The 22,158-nt window shown below is 42.9% G+C and overlaps 1 protein-coding gene across 1 annotated transcript in view; it reads right to left on the bottom strand.

Moving 5' to 3' along the window:
• CSMD2 (CUB and Sushi multiple domains 2) overlaps positions 1-22,158 on the bottom strand; it is a 655,333-nt gene that overhangs the window by 272,888 nt on the left and 360,287 nt on the right. Inside the window, exon 10 of the mRNA XM_023232269.1 lies at positions 16,352-16,473. Within this exon, the coding sequence (XP_023088037.1) occupies positions 16,352-16,473 (122 nt within the window). The remainder of the gene's footprint in view (positions 1-16,351; positions 16,474-22,158) is intronic.

The following is a 22,158-nucleotide window of genomic DNA, read 5'->3' as shown; positions in this document are numbered from 1 at the left end:
GGTCTAGGTGAGGCGGGATGTGGACCTGTAGCAAGGTCTAGGTGAGGCGGGATGTGAGCCCATAGCAAGGTCTAGGTGAGGTGAGATGTGGAACTGTAACAAGGTCTAGGTGAGGTGGGATGTGGACCTGTAGCAAGGTCTAGGTGAGGTGGGATGTGAGCCCATAGCAGGGTCTAGTTGAGGTGGGATGTGAGCCTGTAGGAAGTTCTAGGTGAGATGGGATGTGAGCCTGCAGCAAGCAGTATTTGGAGCGAGTTAGTAAAGAGGAGATGAGATTTGTCAATAATGAGTGGGGATTACTTGCCCTTTCTGGGTTTCCTATCCAGAATGTTCCCTGTTGGCTAATGGCATCATCACGGGATCATTTGCTCAGGCTGGGATCTCCTACCCATCTCTCACGCTCCACACTCCTGCTTTACAGAACATTTTTTGGAGTCTCATTTCCTAGCATGAAACACAAGGAGGGCATCTCTGCACCTGCTGCCTGCTGACTGCCCTCCACTGCACAGCCTGTGTGGCCACTTGAGGTCCTGGGCATTCACACCAGGGCAGCCTATTCATGACCCTGACTTATGCAGGCTCTTCCAGCTCCCTGTCACTGCCCTAGCATATTTCTCCTCATCCGCGACTTGTCTCAGTTCTCTCTGAATAACCTTGACAAGGGGAGTAGCCCCTGCTCAGCCCCTTCCTCTCATCTGTTTTAGCACTTACCTGCTGGACTGTGATGGGTCTGTTCACTTATTCCTCCACTACACCATGAACTCCTGGAGGGCAGGGGTCAGGCCTCACTGCCTCTGTACCAGTTTCTGTCGGTGGGCCAGGCCCATGCCAGGGGCTGACAAAATGTTGACTGGGAGAACATTTTCCAAACCTTTCCCACTTCTCTAGCATGGATGGATTGCTAGGCTTTCAGACCCGTCACAGTTGTTACCTTCTAGAACAAAGGTTGGCAAACTTTTTCTGTAAAGGGCCAGATAGTAAATATTTCCCCCTTTGTGTGTCATGTGATCTGGGTCACAGATATTCAGCTCTGTTGATGTAGCATGAACATAGCCATACACGACATGTACATGAATGGGTGTGGCTGTGTTCCAATAAAACTTTATTTACAAAAAAAAAGCAAAGAGCTGTATTTGGCCTGTAGGCTGTAATCTGCTGATCCCTGGTCTAGGAGATTCTTCAAGACAATCATAGTCTTTGATCATCTTCTCTTATGAGATTTCATCACTCCAAGAGCTGATACCTACAATGTGCTCAATTCTGTTCCGAACACTTTACACATATCTTCTCATGAGAAACGCAGTACTATTGCAGGAAGTCAGGGACCCCGAATGGAGGGACTGGCTGGAGCCGCAGCAGAGGAACATAAATTGTAAGTATTTCATTTTAATATGGACATATATCAGTACCCAAATAATATTTTTATAATTTGTTACACCTGTCTTTATTTCAATCTCTGAACGTAAATTGTGAAGATTTCATTTTAATATGGACATTTATCAGTTCCCCAAATTAATACTTTTATAATTTCTTATGCCTGTCTTTACTTTAATCTCTTAATCCTGTTATCTTTGTAAGCTGAGAATGTATGTCACCTCAGGACCACTATTGTGTTAAATGTACAAATTGATTGTAAAACGTGTGTTTGAACAATATGAAATCAGTGCACCTTGAAAAAGAACAGAGTAACAGTGATTTTCAGGGAACAAGGGAAGACAACCATAAGGTCTGACTGCCTGCAGGGTTGGGCAGAATACAGCCACATATTTCTTCTCGCAGAGAGCCTATAAATGAACATGCAAGTAGGGAAGATATCGCTAAATTATTTTCCTAACAAGGAATATTAATAATTAAGACCCTGGGAAAGGAATGCATTCCTTGGGGGAGGTCTATAAATGGCTGCTCCGGGAGTGCCTGTTTTATGCAGTTGAGATAAGGACTGAAATATGCCCTGGTCTCCTGCAGTACCCTCAGGCTTATTAGGGTGGGGAAAAAAACCCCACCCTGGTAAATTTGAGGTCAGACCAGTTATCTGTTCTCGACCCTGTTTTCTGTTGTTTAAGATGTTTATCAAGATAATACGTGCACCACTGAACGTAGACCCTTATCAGTAGTTCTGAATTTGCCCTTGTCTTGTTTCCTCAGAAGCAGGTGATCTTTGTTCTCCTTTTTGCCCTTTGAAGCATGTGATCTTGTGACCTACTCCCTGTTCTTGCATCCCCTCCCCTTTTGAAATCCTTAATAAAACTTGCTGGCTTTAAGGTTCAGGTGGGCATCATGCTCCTACCGATATGTGATGTCACCCCCAGAGGCCCAGCTGTAAAATTCCTCTCTTTGTACTCTTTCTCTTTATTTCTCAGCTGGCCGACACTTATGGAAAATAGAAAGAACCTATGCTGAAATATTGGGGGCGGGTTCCCCCAATACAGCACAATAGCTACTTTGAGTACCTCCATTTCACAAATGGGACAGGCTAAGCACAGAATTTAGGCAATTTTCCTGGGGTCACACAGGTAAGTGGAAGAGCCGGGACTCCCACCAGGCAGTCAGAGGCCAGGCTCTTTGTCACTCTGCTCTACCGCCTCATGGTGTTCCAACAAGGTCACAGGCCCACAAGGTAGGAAGCATGACTTAAGCCTCTGTTTTCTCTCAAACTTTCCTGGAGTTCTTTTTTTCTGGGTCCCAGCAGGGGGTCAGGAAACAGCTGCCGCATATAAAACACCACAAGGCAGGTAGTGTCTTCTGCTGGAGGAAGGGCCTGGGCTCTGCAGGGACTGAGGGGACTGGCTGCATATTCTCACCATATCAGCCCCTTCCAGCCAGCCCTGGGGCAGAGAACACTGCTCACCCAGCCACCTCCAAAAAGGGAGTGTATGATTATTAGGCCTATAATGGGAAAATATTGCTTTGAAGGCCAGAACCCAGAGCTATAAAATGATTCACATCACTGGTTAGAGCTGCCATTGACGTGAACCACATTTCAGAGTGCCGACCCTGATGCAGGAGCTAATTACACAAGAAGACTGTTCAACATACACAATGCTGCAGTTTCGGGACGAGCCTCTAGTGCACAATGTACTAGCACTCTCTTTTTTTCTTTTCTTTTTTTCCTTTTCTGCTTTGGCTTTTGTTTAAAGACAGGCTCCTATAATGACTCATTAACTAACATGCAGATCAATGAAGCTCACAAAGCGCCTTTTGGAGGCAGGAGAAATGGCAGCACATGAAATAGGCATGATCACAGAGGCACATTTGTATACAGCTCAGACACCCAATTTAAACCCATTAGATAAATGAATAAACAAACCCATCATCTAGGACATAATTACTGAGCACCTGCCATGTGCCAAGCCCAGAGCTAGCTGCTTCCCATAAGTTATCTTGCTTGCCTGAAAATTTAGAGCAGAATCTAAATGCTGAGGACGTGGTACCAGTGGTGAGTGCTGGAGGAGTGCAAAGAGGAGTGAGACGGAAGGGGGTCCATGGAGGAGGTGGGTCTGGGCCTGGTGGGATGGAGAAGGGTGTGTGTGGGCTCAGCCCAGGCTACACTGTGAGCAGTGAAGGGCCAAGGAGGGTGGGACAGGAAGAAGAGCCTGGCTGAGTCTGCAGGTGATTTTACCTGTAGCCAGAGCAGGCAGTCTGGACTTCATGGTCAAGTTGATGGCAAGCTATAATTCAGTGTGAAGGGAGGACTAGAGGCAGAGAGACCAGGGGGAGGCTGATGCAGGGTCCGAGAGCATGAGGAGAAATTAGGGGGTGTCACAGCCACTTTGTCCTGAGAATCATGGGTGATGGAGTGGGACCCTGGAGGACACCCACTGGAGGCCCTGGAGAACATTCTCCCCTTGCCACATGCTGTCCAGGATCAGCCAAAAGACAGGACTCCGGGTGCTGCCAGCCTGTGCCCAATGCCTGCACAAGGCTGCAGAGGATATGCCAGCTCAGGGGAGTTTTGTGGGAAGCTAGAGTCCTGGGAGATGTAGACTGAGGCTGTTTTGTTTAAGGACTGTTTTGCTACAACACTCTCCTAACTGGGCTGTCTGTCTCTGCTGCCCATCCTTCACTCTGTACCGAATACTCTTAGCGCCTCCCTATCTCCTACAGCAGGGGTTGGAAAACTAGCTCTCAGACCAAATCTGTCCTATAGCCTACTTTTATATGGCCCTTAGAGTTAAGAATGATTTTTTTTTTACCCTTTCAATGAGCGAAAAAACAAAACCTACAACACAGAAGAATATGCAACAGAGACCTTACGTGGACTTTAAAGCCTAAAATATTTATTGTCTAGCTCTTTCCAGAAAAAGTTTGCTGACGGCTTCCCTAGAGCAATGGTTTTCAAACTGGGCTCCCAGGTAGCCCAGAGTTCCATAAAGGTACTCCAAGGCCAACCCGCAAGGATGGAAGAGGAGCCAGAGGAGGGAAGCCTCTACTTACACCAAAACAGTTCCATTTTGATCTAGTTCCTATTTTGGGATGCTGTGAACAACATGGATAGTGGGTTACTTAATGTCCCTTCCTCCATTTATTTCTCCCTAACAGAACCCCAACTGTATTGGGAGTACGGCAATGTACCTAGCCAATCTCAGAGCTAAAGGTGGCTATGTGACAGAGCTCTGGGCAATGAAACATGGGTTGAGGAGTCCTCAGACCATTTCCTCATCCTTCTCCTTGCTTTTCCTAGAATACAGATGTGAGGACAGAGAGGGAGCAGCCTTCTCGTGATCATGAGGATGAGAGCCATATGGAAAACAGCAGAGGGAAAAATACAAGGAGCATGAGACCCAGAGGGAACCACCAAGCCAGCCCTGGACTTTCTGCCTCTGGACCTTCGATATGTGGAGAAAATAAACGGTGTGTTGTTTAAGCTTCTGCAGATGAATTTTCTGCACCTCCCAGTCAATAACAACCTAATGGCTATAGGTTCTGAAGACAGGTGTTCGTCACCACAGAAGAGTTTGCCAGTTCCTGAAACTGCAGGATAGAGTTCAGCATCTTGGAAACTGTAGACTTTGCAAGGCCTGCCCCTGCCACTTCCTGGTTAGCTAGAGGCCCTGCCATAATGCTGTGCTCCAGCCTTACCTCCCATATTCCTCCTCAGAGCATTCCTTTAAGCTCCTGAGGCTGACCTTGGCCCACCCAGCCTCAGTTTACAATGTTGCTGCCAGTGTAACTATTAGTTCCATGAAAGGAAGGGAACTCACTTTTCCTGGGCACTGCTTGAACCATGATTCCTTCCAGGGCCTTGCTGAGGCCCTAGGGAAGAGCTAGAGAATTAGCTCCTGGGGTGAGGAGGAGGGGAGGCCAGTGGGAAGGCTGAAGACCTGAGCCCCCAGGAGTTCAAGAACAGAGGCCTCCAGCAGGGACTGAGAAGGGTCAGAGGTTCTGGAACTTTGGTCACTACCTGAGGTTTCCTTTTGGTGGTTCGAGAGCAGTAAGTCCTTTTACTCATTCACTGACTCATTCACTCATTGATTGATTGATTCATTTATTCACTGATTCATTCAACAGTTACACACTTGCCAAGTGCTGGGCTTTGGAGGGGCATTAGCAGGCAAGATAACATGGCCACTGCCTGTAGAGACCTCAAAGTTTCTAGAAAGCTTCACAGCAGACCCTGAGTACACAGACTACAATACAGTGTGATGAGGGCTCAAACCAGGGAAGCTTGGATGGGAGGCAGGAGGGGTACAAAATCCTGGCTAGCAAGGGGGCAGGGTTTGTCTTCAGCAACAGAGAAGGTGCGTGGGGATACCACACGGCCACAGCCAGATCTGGGGGAGGGGAAATGCCAGCACATGATGTGAAGTGGAGGCAGTTGTAAAAGGGAAAGGAATGAGGCTTTGGACTTGAGGAGGTTATTAAATGGTCCCCCAGACGTGAGGAGGGGCTGTGGAAGCACACAGGAAACCTCTGATCGCAGGCGTCTTGCACGGGGCCTGGCACAGAGAGGGTGTGAGTAAATGTTTGCTGAATGAATAAGTGAGTGAACAAATGGGCCAACGAGTATGTCCCTGACATTTGCACTAGCTGCTGATCACCTGCCTGGAGAATTATTTCTCAATTCTTCAGGTCTACAAAGGGAAGAGTGACAGTGATAATCCCCAAGGACTGAATAACCAAAATGCCGTTATCTTTGGCTTTGAAGTTCATGAAATGAGCTTTCCTTTCCCTCTTCCTTCCCTGCTCCCTCCCTCTCCCTCCCATCCTCATCCTCTCTCTCTCTCCTCTCCCGCTTTTCATTCTTTTCTAGCAAAGGTGGATTAACTTTCCTGATCAAATCAAGTGAGGTTCATGTGCAAATTAGATCACATGTTTTGCGTTCATACTGAGAAGCGGCAAAAGAAAGACAGATGTGTGTAGGTAGGGGGCATCGAGGCGGATCTGGGTTTCAGTCCTGTCTACGTCTTTGTTTTTCCACGAGGCTGAGCTGAAGGGTCCTAACAAGAGGAGGCCCTGGAGGATGAAGGCCTGAATCTCAAGCCCAATATGGGTGGAACCATCCCAGAGGAGCTCCTCCTCCAACGATCACTCATATGTTCAAACATCACTGAGCTGCTTCTCTGTGCCCAGCACTGTGCTAACTGTGGAAGAAGTAAATAAAGTGCTATTCCTGCTTTCGGGGTGCTCAGGAGCTATGGGGGAAATAGATTCTAAATGCAAGAAAACAAAAAGTGCTGTAGGAACAGGAAGGAGCAACACGTGATGAAGTTAGGAAGGCTTCTCAGAAGAGGGGTTGTTTGGACTGTGTCTCAAAGGAGGATAGGAATTTGCCTGGAGGAGAAGGGAAGGCACACTGGAACCAGATGTGCCCAGACAGGTCTTAAAGGGCCAGCCATGTCTTTGAACCTGAGTTCAGTGTGGCTGAAGCTGGAGTTGCCCAAAGGGAGAGATGGGGCGGGGAGGCCACTGTGTGCTTTGCTGGGAGAAGGAGTTGCATTGTTGACAGAAGTTTAGCTGGTCAGAACCACCAGGGTGCTCTTTAAAAGTAAGTTCTGGTACCTACCCGAGACTCACTGACTCAGATCTTTGGGGAAAAGAGCTTGGGAATCTGTGGTTTTAAAGTGTCTCCAAGGCATTTCTGATGAAATTTGGGAAAAATTATTGTAGGTAGATGTTAATTAATGTTAGATTAATATTATAAGGACTGAGATAACCCAAATGTCCAAGGCAAGGTTAGCATTGCCCAAGACATCCCAGTTGAAGGGAGGGCATGGAGACTGCATGTGGAGCAGACCTGCATCACTTGCTCTGAGCCTTCTTTCCTCTGTTCCTTGAATCTATGAAGTTTCCAGGAGGATGGATTGGGGTATCTTTATTTGTCTTACTCCTAGTTTATTGAGTACAGACATATCCTTAACTTGCCTCTCCAATAAGACTGTAAGTTCTGTTCCCACAGTGCAGAGGTGCACAGTCCATAGATGCTCGGTTAATGCTGGTGTCTTGATGTAGGTTCTTGGCCATTCCCACACCACAGCATCCCTGCTTCTCTCTTTGGGCCTTCTCATTGCCCTTGGAGGCCCCCAGTCCCTGGGACATTCCTAGCTTCTTGCCATGCCCAGGTAGCAGAGGTCCTACAAGGGAGATGGAATTATAGGAAGGATCCTCCTGTGCAGGTGCCAGGGATGCATCATAATCATTCCATGACTACGAGGAGACCAAGGGGACACATGTCCCTCTTACAGTCCTACAAGCAAACCTTTCAGCCCCTTCTCACAACAGCATCTTTCTCCCCCTGCTCCTTGTAAAGGGAGCCCTGCATTCTTAATCCCACGGCCCTCTCACTCCAGAATCTCCCTTCTGTCACCATCCCTCTTCTCCTATACCTTCACTCTCTCCCTCTTTGCTTATTTTTTCCTAAGCCTACGAACATACTCCATTTCCAATATTTTAAACACATGCCCCAAAGTAACTCCAAACTTTCTCTCTATCCTATGTCCCTCACGGGCTACTGCCCATCCTGGCCTCCACAGCCTCACCTCCCATCCCTTTGCTTCCCATCCCACTGCTGTCTGCTGCTGCCCCTAGAGCTTCACTGCAAAGTCTTCTTCCAAGGCCAAAGCCAATGTCTCCTTCTAGCACTTTTCCAGCAAGACATTTGTCATTGTTGCCATGATCAGACATGCCCTAGTTGGAAACTCTTCCTGTGTTTGCATCCCGATTCTCCTCCCGCCTCTTAGACTGCTCCTTCTCTGTTCTTTCACTGGATTCTGCTCTTTCTCCTGTCACGATGGTATTCTCAGCTCCAATCTGAATTTTCTTATTCTCTTCAGTCTTTCCAAGAAATGTCATCCATTCCTTAGGCTTCTATTCTCACCACGTGCTGAGATAACACCCAAACCTCTCTCTTAAGCCCAGATTTATCCAGAGTTTCCAGCCAGTATATCCAAATGACACTGAATGAACCACAGACATTCTAAATGCACTGTTTCCCTCCTGACCCCTGCAAAGCATCTCCTCCATTTGTATTTCCTTTTTAACTCTCCCACTGGACCAAGCCAGAAAGCACTAAGTCATCATTCATCTGTTCACGGAATAAATATAGACTGAGTACCTACTATGTGCCTGGAACCGTGTTGGTCACTTGGGATACAATATTGAATAAGACCTCTCTTCCTCCCTCAGCTCGCACATCCAATCAGCTACCAAGTCCCACTCTATCTCCTAAATCTCTCTCATCTGTTTTCCCCTCCACATTTCCGAAGCCTTGATGGATGCCCCCATTTTTCCTACTTGGGTAACTGCTTCATCCTCCTAACTGGTCTTGCTCCTTCCAGTATCCACCTCTAAACTTCTCCATTGCTGCTACAGTAATTTTCCAAAAACTCAGATCTTCCTGCTATTGCTTTAATGCAGGAGATAGAATGACCCTCATCCTTCCAGGCTCATTCCATTGAGGTCAAATCCAGCTCCTTTCATCTACTCTGAGACCTTGTTCCATCCAGCAGCACAGCCCAGCTATGTAAGTGCATGGGCTTTGGATCTAGAAAGACGAGGTTTAAATCCCAGTTCTGCCACTTACTGGCTCTGTACTGCAGCTGTTTCCTAACCTTTAACCTTTCCATGATTCAGTTTCCTTATCTATCGAATAGTTCTATTAAAATCAAATTCATTGTCCTATTAAGAGAATGAAATAAAATAATTCATATAGAGAGCTTAGCTTAGTGCTTGTCATGGGACGGGCATACAATAGGAGCTATTATTGTTGTTAACAACAGCCTAACACTGCTAGCCTTAGCAATCTGTGTTTTGAGATAAAACCCAAACTTCTGGGCCAAGCATGTGGGCTCACCATGATCTGAATTCTGCTTACCTTTCTGTCCTTACCTGCATCCAGGCAAGTTGAATTACTTCTAAGGTGCTGTTCCAAACCTCAGTGCCTTTGCACATGTGTCCTCCCTGAGATTCTGACTTCCAAGCCTTCAAGACCCTGCTGACATGTCATTTCCTTTGTGAAAACTTCTCTTATCTCCCAGTTAGCAGTTCTTCCTTGAGTTCTCCCGTAGGTCTCTGGACACGCCTCCATCAGCACTTATCTGCACTCTAGTATTTATTTTTATTTTTATTTATAGACTTGTTCTTCACTCTTATATGCACATTCCTCAAGGGCAGAGGCCATATCTACAGTCAATGAATGAATGAATGTTCGTCTCATAAGACATACTGTGAGCTCAGAGACTGTGCTTTTTGCTGCAGGAGACATCTGAAGGTGAGTGGATAGGCAGTCCTCGGACATGCCTGCATCTCACCTGTAGGCCAGTTCCACGAACAGGGTTAGGAACACAGCATCCATTGTCCTTGCTGTTTCCCAGAAGACAGCCTCTATTCCTCAGTCTTAGACTTTGAGTTTCCACACTTAGACCCTCCTTGTTCTCCTTGTTGCATTGTATGTTCCCTGGTTCTCCTCCCACGTTGATCAGGACAGGGTTCCCTTCAGCCTTTCTGGACTCCCTCAGCACTACCTGAAGCCCACCAAGGCCATACAGAGATATTGTGAACACCGCTCTGCACACTCTAAGGGGGTGCTCTGCAGAGGTGCTATCTTTAGAAACCCAGGCTGGTGGGATCTCTTGCAAGGAATGTAGGCGAGTGACAATATGGAGGTCACCAGTCTCCACACACTGACCAAGGCTAGGCCTTCTGGGGGTGAATCTAATTGTTTCTTAGAAAATTCTCAGATGTCACTTAGACTTCCCTTGACGCCTCACTTTCAGGTTCAAAAGATACTGGAGACAAGGATTGCAACAGTGCCCAAGAAAGAGCCCTCTAGTCAACAACTTAATATGATTTCATGGTATTAAGCCCTTCTGGTCTAGCCTCCACCCTCACCCCATGTGCCTGAAATGTCCTTTCCCATTAACTAGGTACATCATGAAATAATTTAATTAAATGTGAATTTTTCTTCGTAAAATGTTGTGCAGAGGAAATCTGCTTCCAGTGTTCCCAGCACTATGGCTCCAGACACCTGGACCAAATAGTTTTAAAGTGTTGGGTAAAATTTTAAAAGGACAAAAAAAAAAAAAAAAAAAGGCAGCTTTTTCCAAGTTAGTGTTAAGGATTGAATTATAATATATCCCCCTGAATTCATCTATTGAATCCCCAATGTCAATATATTTGAAAATGGGGCTTTTAGGGAGGTAATTAAGGTTAAATAAGGTCATAAGGGTGGGGCTGTAATCCAATGGTAGTGGTGTCCTACTACCACCAGGAGGAGGAGCCATCGAAGAGCACCCTCTTGGCGTGTGCACAGAGGAAAAGCCACGTGAGGACACAGTGAGAAGGTGGCCATCTACGAGCTAGGATGAGAGCACTCACCAGAAACCGAATTTAGTCGCACGTTGATCATGGACTTCTAGCCTCCAGAATGGTGAGAAAACAAATGTCCGTGGTCTAGGCTATCTAGTTGGCAGTATTTTGTTACAGTAGTCTGAGTAGACTACACTAGCATAATAAGGAATACTCAACACAATGAATGTAGGGACCCAAAATGTGATTCAGAACATGAAGCTGGCTTTGGTCTTGAGTACCTTTTAAAAATTTCGTCGATATAGTTTCAGTTTTCAGCAACTCATAGAAAGGAGGGAACAGGAGACAAAATTCAGGGCCCAGTATGATGGCAACTGTAATATGACACTTCTGATAGAGCAGGGCTAGTTAAATGTGCACCCATAGTGTGAGGGTGAATTAGAAATGAGCCTATCTTCCTCCTCACCTGTCACTACCACCCTCCAGGTGGATCTGGAGGCTGACTGTTTATCTTAGATCTTGATGCTGAGTAGACAAGAAACAATATTTCCACTGAGAATTCATAACCATAAGTCAGTTTTCACATGGGTTTGCAGCCTTCATACTACTTGGGTGGTTTGAAACCTCCATACTGAGAATTTTGTGTGAAGAGGTTTCTGGCTGGTAATGCCCCCAAGCACTAGGCAGAAGCAGATGCAAACCCTCTCTGGAAGAAACCACCTTCTTCCCAGGTCTCAAAGAATTACCAGAGAGAAAATTTATCCTTCTAACCACATAATCAAAAATATAAAACAAAGAAGGAAACATGGTTCTGGGAGCAAGAGGTGAGAAACAACAGACAGAATCAAATTTGCAAAAACTTCAGATATTGACACTAACAGACACAAAGTGTAAAATAAGCATGTTTAATTATTGAAAGAATTCAAGAATGATCTAAACATATGAGTAAGCAAGAGATTATAAAACATGACAATATGACTAAGAACGTTTGAAAAAGAATCAAATAGGGCTTCATAAAGTACAAACCATATTTGAAATTAAAATACATCTTCAGTGAATAAATCTAACAGAGGCTAGACACAGCTGAACAGAGAATTAATGAACAGAATGAGAGAGAGGGAAAGTATGAGAGAGGTTAAGAAACACAGATGATGGAGTGAGAAAGATGAACATATCTTGTCAGGCTTCCAGAAGATGAAAAAAGAAAATAAAAGAGGTAACATTTGAAAAGATAATGGCTAAACATTTTCCCAAGCAGATGAAAGACATAATCCATAGATTCAAGAAACTTAATTAAACAGGATGAATACAAAAAATATTCACACCGGCCGGGCGCGGTGGCTCACGCCTATAATCCCAGCACTTTGGGAGGCTGAGGAGGGCGGATCATGAGGTTGGGAGATTGAGATCACCCTGGCTAACACGGTGAAACCCCGTCTGTATTAAAAATACAAAAAATTAGCCGGATGCAGTGGTGGGCAGCTGTAGTCCCAGCTACTCGGGAGGCTAAGGCAGGAGAATGGCGTGAACCCGGGAGGTGGAGTTTGCAGTGAGCCAAGATCGCACCACTGCACTCCAGCCTGGGCGACAGAGCAAGACTCCATCTCAAAAAAAAAAAAAAAAATTCACACCTAGACACATAAGGGTGAAACTACATAACACTAAAGAACAGTAAAAGACAGTAAGAGCAGCCAGAATGATGTCATACAAAGCAATGACAATAAACTGACAGTGAAACCCAGAAGACACCAGAATATCTCCATGTGCAGAGAGAATGGAACTATCAACTGATAATCAAATGTCTGGTGAATACCAGCATTCTTTCAAGAACAAGGGTAAGCAGACATTTTAAGACAAAGAAAAAATTACACATTAGGTTCTATGCTCACAAACTGGGTGACAGGATCCATACCCCAACCTCAGCATCATGGAATATACCCATGTAACAAACCTGCACATGTACCCCCTGAATCTAAAATAAAAGTTGAAATTGTTTTTTAAAAGGACAAACAAGAACTAATAGAGTTTGTTATCGACAAGAAAAGAAATTTTAAAGCATGTATTTGCACTGAAAGATATTCCAAAGAAAAGGACTGATGTACAAGAAGGAGTGGTAAAAAAGGAGTGGTAAATATATGAGTAAATCTAAGTGGACAGTGGCTTTATTAAACAATAACAATAATAACTTGAGAAAAATTAAGGTAACATACTATACACACACCACAGAGTATGAATCGGAAGGAATGATTAAAGTCATAGTGTCCTAAGATCCCTGGCTTTTCAGGAACACAAAATTATTGTTTAATGCTAGGCTTTATTAAGTAGGCATATTGCTATTTCTAGAGTATTTTAGGACAACTTTCAAAGAATAAAAATGATTGTATAACTCACAAGGTCTAAATTCTTTAGTTAAAAGACAAATGGTCACAGGGGATTTTGAAAATCCATAAAACACACATAAAGCACAAGGAAGTAGAAAAGTTAACAGTAAGAGAATAGGAAATATTTGTTAGACAAAGACCAAGAGAAAACTGATGCAATGGATTGAGGGAAAAAGCCTTTGAGGTTAAAAACATTACTACAGATATAAAGAGTTACTACATCATTATTTTTGAAACAGTTCAATTTACCAGGAAGATATATAATTCTGAGTTTCAACTTTCATGCTCCAATAACACAGTCTCGAAATACATGAAGCAAAAATTGACAGAACTTTAAAGAATAATAGGCAAACCCACCATCATATTGGAAGACTTTAATATTCCTCCATCTGCCATTGATTGATCAAGAAGACAAGAAAAATCAATGAAGATATAAAAGATACAAACACAATGAACAAACTTGATGTAATGGGCATACTAGAAAACAAAAACTGCAAAATGCAGGGTTTTTTTTTTTTTTTCAAGCCTACACAGAATCTATGTGAAAAATGACCATTTCCAGTCCTAAAAGCACAAATTTCAACTGATTCAAATACAGATCAATGTTCTCTGACCACAAGATTTAGAAACAGTAGGAAAGAGACAGCTAGAAAAATCCTTTGGAAATTAAAAATACTTCTAAATAGTTCATGGTTAAAAGATGAAACAATAATGTAAATTAAAAAACATTCAGAACTATAACAGAAAATAAATAACTGTAAAAATCTGTAGCTATGTAGCCAAAGTAGTCCTTAGATGGAAATTTGTAGCCTTTGATGCCAAAATCAGATTGAAAAATAATGAACAAAGCATCAAAATTAAGATGCTAGAAAAACAACAGAATAAACCCAAGTACATTAGAAGGAAGAAAGTAATAAAGATGAGAGCAGAAACTGATAAATTAGCAAATAAATACATTAAAAGGAATAGTAACAAAACAAAAATTCATCTTCTGGAAAGACTAACAAATGTTAAACCTCTGCCAATACCAATTTAAAAAATGATATACATTAGAAATGAAAAAGGAAACTGAAACACAACAATGGCAGGTATCATAACTATAATAAGATATAGTATATATAACTTTATATCTGATAAATTTTAATATTTACTAAAATGGAGTCAAGAAAAAAAACAGATGACCAAAATAATTCTTTAGTCATTACATGTATTAAGTCTATAGTCTAAAATCTTCAAACAAAGGAGACACCAGATGCAGATAGTTTTGCTGAAAAATGTCACCAAACTTTCAAGGCAAAAGTTGTGCCAATTTTCCACTAATAACCCCAAAGGACAGAAATAGAGGAAATACTCTTCAAATCATTTTCTGAAGCTAGCAACATATTGACACAAAAATTGGCAAGGCAATATGAAAAAAAAATAACAGGCCAAGCTCACTAACAAAATAGAAACAAATTACGAAACAAAATCAAATACAGGCATGTATAAAAATGACAATACTAAATGATCAAATTATGTTACTCTTAAGAATGCAAGGTTGGTTTCACATGAGAAAAGGCAATATTTGCTATACTAAGGGAATCAAGGAGAAAAATTATATGATTGTATCAATAGATATAGGAAGATGCTTCATAAAATTCAATATCCATTCTTGATAAAAGCCCTTAGCAAACTAGGATTAGAAACCATCATTCTCAGCAAACTATCACAAGAACAGAAAACCAAACACCGCATGTTCTCACTCATAGGTGGGAACTGAACAATGACATCACTTGGACTCGGGAAGGGGAACATCACACATTGGGGCCTATCATGGTGGGGGAGGAGGGAGGGATTGCATTGGGAGTTATACCAGATATAAATGACGAATTGATGGGTGCTGACGAGTTGATGGGTGCAGCACACCAACATGGCACAAGTATACATATGTAACAAACCTGCACATTATGCACATGTACCCTAGAACTTAAAGTATAATAATAAAAAAAAAAGAAAGTAAATTCCCCTATTCTATTATAAAAGGAGTACCTACAAATGAAAAATAAACTTCAGCAAACATCATACTTGATGGTGAAGAAATAAAAACATTCTATTAAATATCAAACAATGACCATAGGGGTCACCATCATAATAATGACTTGATGTTATACTGGGAGGTTCCAGCCAGAACACAGGCAAGAAAATAAAAAAGAAAAGGTATAAGGATTGGAAAGTAGAAACAAAACCAACATTTTTTGCAGATGATGACTATCCATGTAGAAAACCCCAAAGAATTAAGATACATTTTAACAAGATAGTTGCTAATATAAAAATCAAATTACAAAATCAATTGCATTTCTAAACACCAGCAAGAAACAGGTAGAAAGTGTAATTTTAAAAGATTTGATTTATAATAGCAACAATAAATACAAGATATTTAGGAGTGAATATATTAAGAAATGCATAAAATATGTAATGGAAAAAATTATACAAATTTATTGCAAGCCATTAAAGAAACCCTAAACAAAGAGATATACCATACTCATGGACTGGAAGACTCAGTATCAAAAATATATCAGTTCTTCTCCAATTAATCTGCAGTTTTGATAAAATTAAAATAAAGATTCCAACAGGCTATTTTCTGGATCTTGGCAACATACTTGTAAAATTTACAAGAGAGAACAAAGGGCGCAGGAAAAAGAAAAACTAAACTGGAAATAAATACGAAAAAATGTATGTAGAAGTGCAAAACTACATACAATAACTTAGATAAATCTTAGGAGCATAATTTTTAGTGAGGTTGATTAAGAATACATACATGATTACATTTATATGAAGTTCAAATGCTAGCATACTAAGCAATGTATTTTTAGGGATACACACCTAAGTGCCAAGTATAAAGAAAAGCAAAGGAATAATAAACACACAGTTGAGGTAATGGTTACCTCTGAGGGTGTAGGGAATGGAACAGGATTGGTGAGGAACCTGCATCACTAAGGTAACTGATTTTCTTTTCCCCTTAAGCGGGACGATGGCTGCACAGGTGTTTGTTGTATTGTTGTTCCTTATATTTTGCTTATATTTTATATTCTGCTTTTTATCCACTCGATATTAATTTTAAAAACTTAAAAGAACTGTCTGCAGAGAATCTACCACCAGTAAGTTCTGAGTTTGAAAAACCTTGTAGGCCAACTGTTCCCAACCTAGCCCTGCCCACAGAACACCACCCTGCTCCCCAAGAGCCTTACCTTGGCAGGGTTCAGTGCTGTGATGATCCACACACAGTGTGCATTGTTGTCATACTGAATGGGGAAATTGGGGGAGGTGATGATGCCCGAGGGGCCTCGAAGGTGGGCATCACACATGCGGGCTGTAGAGGAGATGAAAGACAAGCCTTTGAGTTAAGACTAGGTCTAGTTCCCCTTCTTGCCTCCCACTCCCAGCCCAGAAGACACTGCATCTGTACAGTTCCCACCCTGGACACAACCTTCTGCTTCCTGGGTCCTTCCCCTACAGTTCTTGGGAGGCTTGAAGGGAAGCCGCAGTGCCTGGAGCACTGTGACTGCCGTTCTGTAGGCAATGATGAACTTCCAAGGCAGGCTAAGCGACCCCTCTGCATGCCCCACTTATCCCCACACCCAACTCCACTATGATCATGCAATTCCTCTTTGTCAAGAGAGCGTGGGCCAGAACCTGTTGGGTGACACAAAGCCAGGTGGATCCCGGGCACCTGTGGACACCTAAGCAGCCCACGCCTTACTCTGCTGACCTGTTTCCCAATTTGTACTCCAATTCTCCAAACCAGCTGAGTGCTGGTGTGGACCTAATGCAGCTTAACTAGGAGTCTGACCTCATTTCAGGTTCTGCCTGCCCCTCAGTTCCTTCCTCCGTGACCCCCTCAGTCCTCCTGAAGAGGAATTTTAGGATATCCTTGTCAAGGCCACTCCATTAGGTCACAGAATGTCTGTGCCCAAGAGCTCTGCCAAGGCCCCTGACTCGGCTCAGTGCCAGGCACCCAGAGTGATTTCAGTGCTTCCCAAATCTGTCTCCAAACTCAGCTTATCCCTGAAACCGGCTTTTGACTGGAAGCATAAAGATTCAAGGTGAATTAGAAGTACTCTACTCAAGTAGATATAAAGTGTTATCAATCACAGCTTAATCTAATTAAGCTCTTTAAAATAGCTTCTAAACTAATTAGATTAAGTAGTGATTGATAACAGTTAAGGTACTACATTGTACCTAGGTATTTGCTTTCTTTAAAAATGTGTGTTTAGTTCTAGCCACTTCATTCTTTAACGTTAGTGCTCAGCTATTTTAATAAAAGGTTCTAAGAGGCTGTTCTCATGCTGCCCACATGGCAATTTATCCTAATTGTAGACAAAGTGCCTAACAGTAAAGAAATAGTGAGCAAACTCAACAAGCCTAACTATATAAAATGAAAGTGGTGTCAAACCTGGTTTCCTCTGATGGGGCCAAATATCCTAGAGCTCCTCGCCATGTGTGGAAAGGGCCATGATAAACCTTTCCCAGGGCGCCCTTCCTAGGAGGGTCTGGGAAGCCGGTTCTGCAGCTCCCAGACATAATGAATCTCTTCTCATTTCATGCACTCATCCCTACGCTCAGCTCATTTATTCTAACATTTATTGAGTGCCTATTATGGGCCAGGAAAAGTGTCGGGAGAAAAAAGTGTCTGACACAGCCCCTCCTCTCTGAAGGGCCACGGCAAGTGAAGGGAGCAGCTGGAAAAACATTCACCATCAAGCAGAGCAGGTGTTGTCAGAGGGTTATTTGCAAGGGGCTTTTGGGTCAGGTCTGTTACCTCCTCTTTGTTAGCTCATCACCTCCTGGGAGGAGATCTCTTCTCGCTCTAGTCCTGCACTGGAAAGATCTGCTCCTCCCTCATCCCGAGCTCAAGAATCTGTTGAATCAAGTTTGAACAAATCCCAGGGGAATCCCCACTCCATTTCCCCATGTATATCTGATTGTTCCTTTCATTCTGTACTGAGAAACAGATTCCTAGATTGCACTTGATACAACTGGGCCCTATGGCAATGTGGCATGGTTAAAGCGAGATCAGGCTTTAAAATTTATGAACTTAGCCTTCTGGATATAAATTCATTTGCTGGTCGTTTAAGTCCAGATGAGATAGAAAATCTCTCTGATTTTGTTTCTTCATCTGTAAAATGGGACAAATGATACCACCTCATTGAGATATGGTGAGGATGAAATTATACGAGATGATGGATGTGAAGGTTCAGCCCAGGGCCTGGGATGTGGTCAATATTCAACCATTGGGACCAGAGATCATCAGACTCCCAGCACCATGTCTATTCTGTTTCTCTATGCCCAGGATTTCTCTCAAGGCTAAGGATCCTTTTTCTGCCTCTCCTGAAGTTTCTTGACACAGGTTTTTTTTTTTTCCCCCACAAGTACACTTGAGACTGACAATATTACTAAACAAATTAGAATAAGATAATCAAAGCCCTGATTCCATCCCACCTTTGCAAAGAGGACCTGTGGACTCAGAACTCTAGCCCTGCAGAGAATCCTTACAAAACTCCACCAGCACCATCTTACACCTCTTCCGGAAAGTCAGATTTTGCTGCCAAAAGCCCTCATCTTCAGACTCAATTTATCTTGTATTTGTTTCCAAGAATTAGATGGTATATTTGCAGTCTGTTGAAACATGCTGAAGGTAATGAGAGAGAACAGGCCAAAAAGGCATTTACCACTTTAAGGGCTTAGAGGGGTTTAATTAAAATATTACAGTCTGCAGATAGCATAGAACACCTTAAACTAGGTTCAAAATGAAGCATTAGTTACTTTTTTCCTCTGCTATCTGGGCAAAGTCAGGGGTTCTGTGGACAGACACACAGACATCATGCTGAGCAGCCAGCTCCATGGGATCCCACCAACAGAAAGAAAGCTCATCACAGTGACCCAGATGGGCTGGCAAAATGGTAGGTGCTCAATGTCTCACTAAATGAATGAACATATCATTTTGTTTCTCTATTGGCCTTTTTCCTTCAAATGTTCTTCTGGATCGCTTTCAGGAGAGACTTCTCTGAGATCTTCCATGCCTAAGGTCTGCAGCCACTCCCATTTTTCCTCCAGACATTACCATATAATAGGAACAGTATCCCAAGGGGCCATAGGGAACTACCACCTGGACCCACAGCCAGTTCTGACACTGAAACAACATGGTGCTAAAGAAGGGAACTGCTCCAGGTGCAAGTGTCTCTGGTCTCATATCTTCTCTCCAAATCTGATTCCTATGCTGTTCCATGCTGCCTTCCCTTGCTTCTCCTATTGACCTTCCTCCCAACCCTTTCCATAGTCCTCTGGAACCACCTCCCACTACCAATTCTAAGGAAAACAAATCCTACTTGTAGCTGCAACATCTTTTGGAACCTCCTGCTCCCACCACTGCCTTGACTGAAGCCCATCTTCCCCTCTTACGCTACTGCCTCCTATGCAGCCCTCTGTAGTCAAGATCTTGCTCCCACCCTCAAGTATCTCTTTCGCAGTTGTTTTCTGAACCTCCAGTAGAATTCATCTTTCCCTACTGAGACCTCCACTCTGTTGACAGCAATATCTCCTCTCTACCCATCAGCTCCTTCTGTCTTTTCTTCTGTCCTTATGCAACTTTGATCCCATGGGCCACCATTAGGCTCATTTTCTTGCTTGTCCCAAGTACCTTTCTTCTTCCTCTTTTAGTCAGTTGCCTAGAAGACATCAGTTTGGAATGAATCCCTCTACCTGCCTTCTCCATACCTGCCACCATAGAGTTGAGTTTTGCTGTGAAAAAAATCACGAGTAAGAAGATGAATGTCTATTATAAACTCCTCATTACTCATCTCAAAAAAATCCTAGCTATTGCCCAGTGACCCTACCATTTAGCTCTATTAGCTCACTCTCCCATTCTGCTCAAAGACTTTTTCATGTGTTCTAGACATCCCTTGAACATCTTCCTCTTCCTCTTATCTCCCCTTACTTTTAGCTGATGACTTTGGCTCTCTCTTTGGAGGGAACAGAAGCCATCTAGCAGGCAGGTCCTTTGTCCTACTCTCTAAAAATGCAATCCTATATGCATATGTACTCAATTCCTTTTTCCCTCCTGTTTCAATGGAGCGATGCCCCTTCTTTTGGAGGCCAGTGCCTTCTTATGAGATCTGACACCCTGCTCTTCCTCCAGCTCATGATCAACCACGTTTATAGCCACACCCAGGACCCTGCTATCCTGGGAGCCAGGGAAGTCCAACTCACAGATTTTAAACCCAGTTATTCCATTCCTTCCCCCACTGCCTGCGTTCCCAGCAGAATGACTTTGGTCTCAATGCACCATTGTCCTACATTATAGGCCTCTCTAGCCTTCTGGCTCCCACATTTCATCCCATCTATTGATCCTCGCCTGACCCCTCTTCCCTCACTACCCAGTCTGGACCTCAAGACCACTCACCAATACCTTCATCTTCCTCAACGCTCTCATATCTGCTTGGTGAAATGCCCGCTTTCCATCAATTCTACCACTCACCTTTTCTCTCTCTAATCCTGGGGGCCGGGGGGCTACCAGGAGAACTGTGGTATCACCACAGATTCATGGTTTGCCATCACAATAGAAACTTTAGTCCAAGTCTATCATTTCCCTTGTCTTCCTTCACCAGTTCCTTGCAGAGACAAGTTCAAACATTCAACACTTGGTTGAGTCACTAACCCCAATGTTTACTTTTCAATTGTGATTATACTTCACCTCTCTGGAGTATCTGACACTACTGATCTTTCTCTCTTTGTGAAACTCATATTCTTTGGCTTCAGTGATGCTTTTTGGCTTTTCTCCTACCTTTCTGACCGAATTTCTTCTTAGTTTTCTTCTCTCCACTAACTTTTAAAAAGTAGTTGTTTAAATCTAGGGTACATGGGAGCTTTTTGCACATTAATTGCAAATTCTCTGTAAGTTTAAAATTATATCAAAATTAAAAGTTACCCAAAAAAAGTGGGGAGTGGAGGGGGAGTTGTTCTGCATGGTTCCATCCAATACATTGACTCCGAAGGATGTCCAGGTACAATTTTCAAGTAGAAGTAAGATTCAGCCTTTGGAGTCAGGGTTTGAAATTCAGCTCAACAGATGTAGCTTTGTGCCCTTGGGCAAAATGGCTGCCCACTCTAAGCTTCAGCTAAACATAAAATATGGTTATTGCCACTTTACTCATAAAGAAGTTATGAAAAATGCCTAGTGCAATGCTATATACAAGTATACATAATTTAATAAATAAGAGCTTTATCATTAGCACATATAGATAAGGGACTCAGGGACATTCTCAGGGCTGGAATAATGGGGCATGCACTCTAGTACAATCAGTGTGTGTCATCCAGGGAGAATAAGTGGAGGGGAGAAGAGAGGAGAGAGGAAAGAAGAGAAGAGATTTGAAAATAGAACTCTGGATAACAATTATGTTTAAGGAGTAAAATCAGAAAGCTGATCTAATCAAATCCACCAAGAAGACAGCCACCTGTAATTATCATGGCATTGAATTCACCCTGGTTTGCGCCATATTTCCCCTGTTTCACTCCCCTTTTACAGATGAGGATAAAGATTCATAGTGTTTCAGTGATTTTCCCTGTGCCATATGGTTAATAACAAAGTTGGAACTTTAACTTAGGTCTCTAAGTCCCAAGCTTGGAATTCTAGCCACCCAGAGGCATATATATATATATGTGTGTGTGTGTGTGTGTGTGTGTGTGTGTGTGTGTATGTACATATATGTATATATATGTACATATACACACATATACGTATATGTATGTATACACACATATATGTATGTGTATATGTACACATATGTATGTGTATATATATGAATTTAGCCACAAAGGAAAAATAATATATAATTTTCTGTTAATTATTTACTTTGTGAATCAGTAACTGTAAGAGTTTCATCTGGGCCTGGTACTCAGTCCCTAAACTCCATCAACACCAATTTGTGATCACAAGAAATCAGAGCTGGTTGTTAATTTGGTCCTCTTACTATACCAGTGGTTTACAGTGTTCCCTGGA

The sequence above is a fragment of the Piliocolobus tephrosceles genome, chromosome 1, assembly GCF_002776525.5.
Source record: "Piliocolobus tephrosceles isolate RC106 chromosome 1, ASM277652v3, whole genome shotgun sequence".
In the NCBI taxonomy this organism is placed as follows: domain Eukaryota; kingdom Metazoa; phylum Chordata; class Mammalia; order Primates; family Cercopithecidae; genus Piliocolobus; species Piliocolobus tephrosceles.
This window is presented reverse-complemented; position numbering and strand designations above follow the sequence as displayed.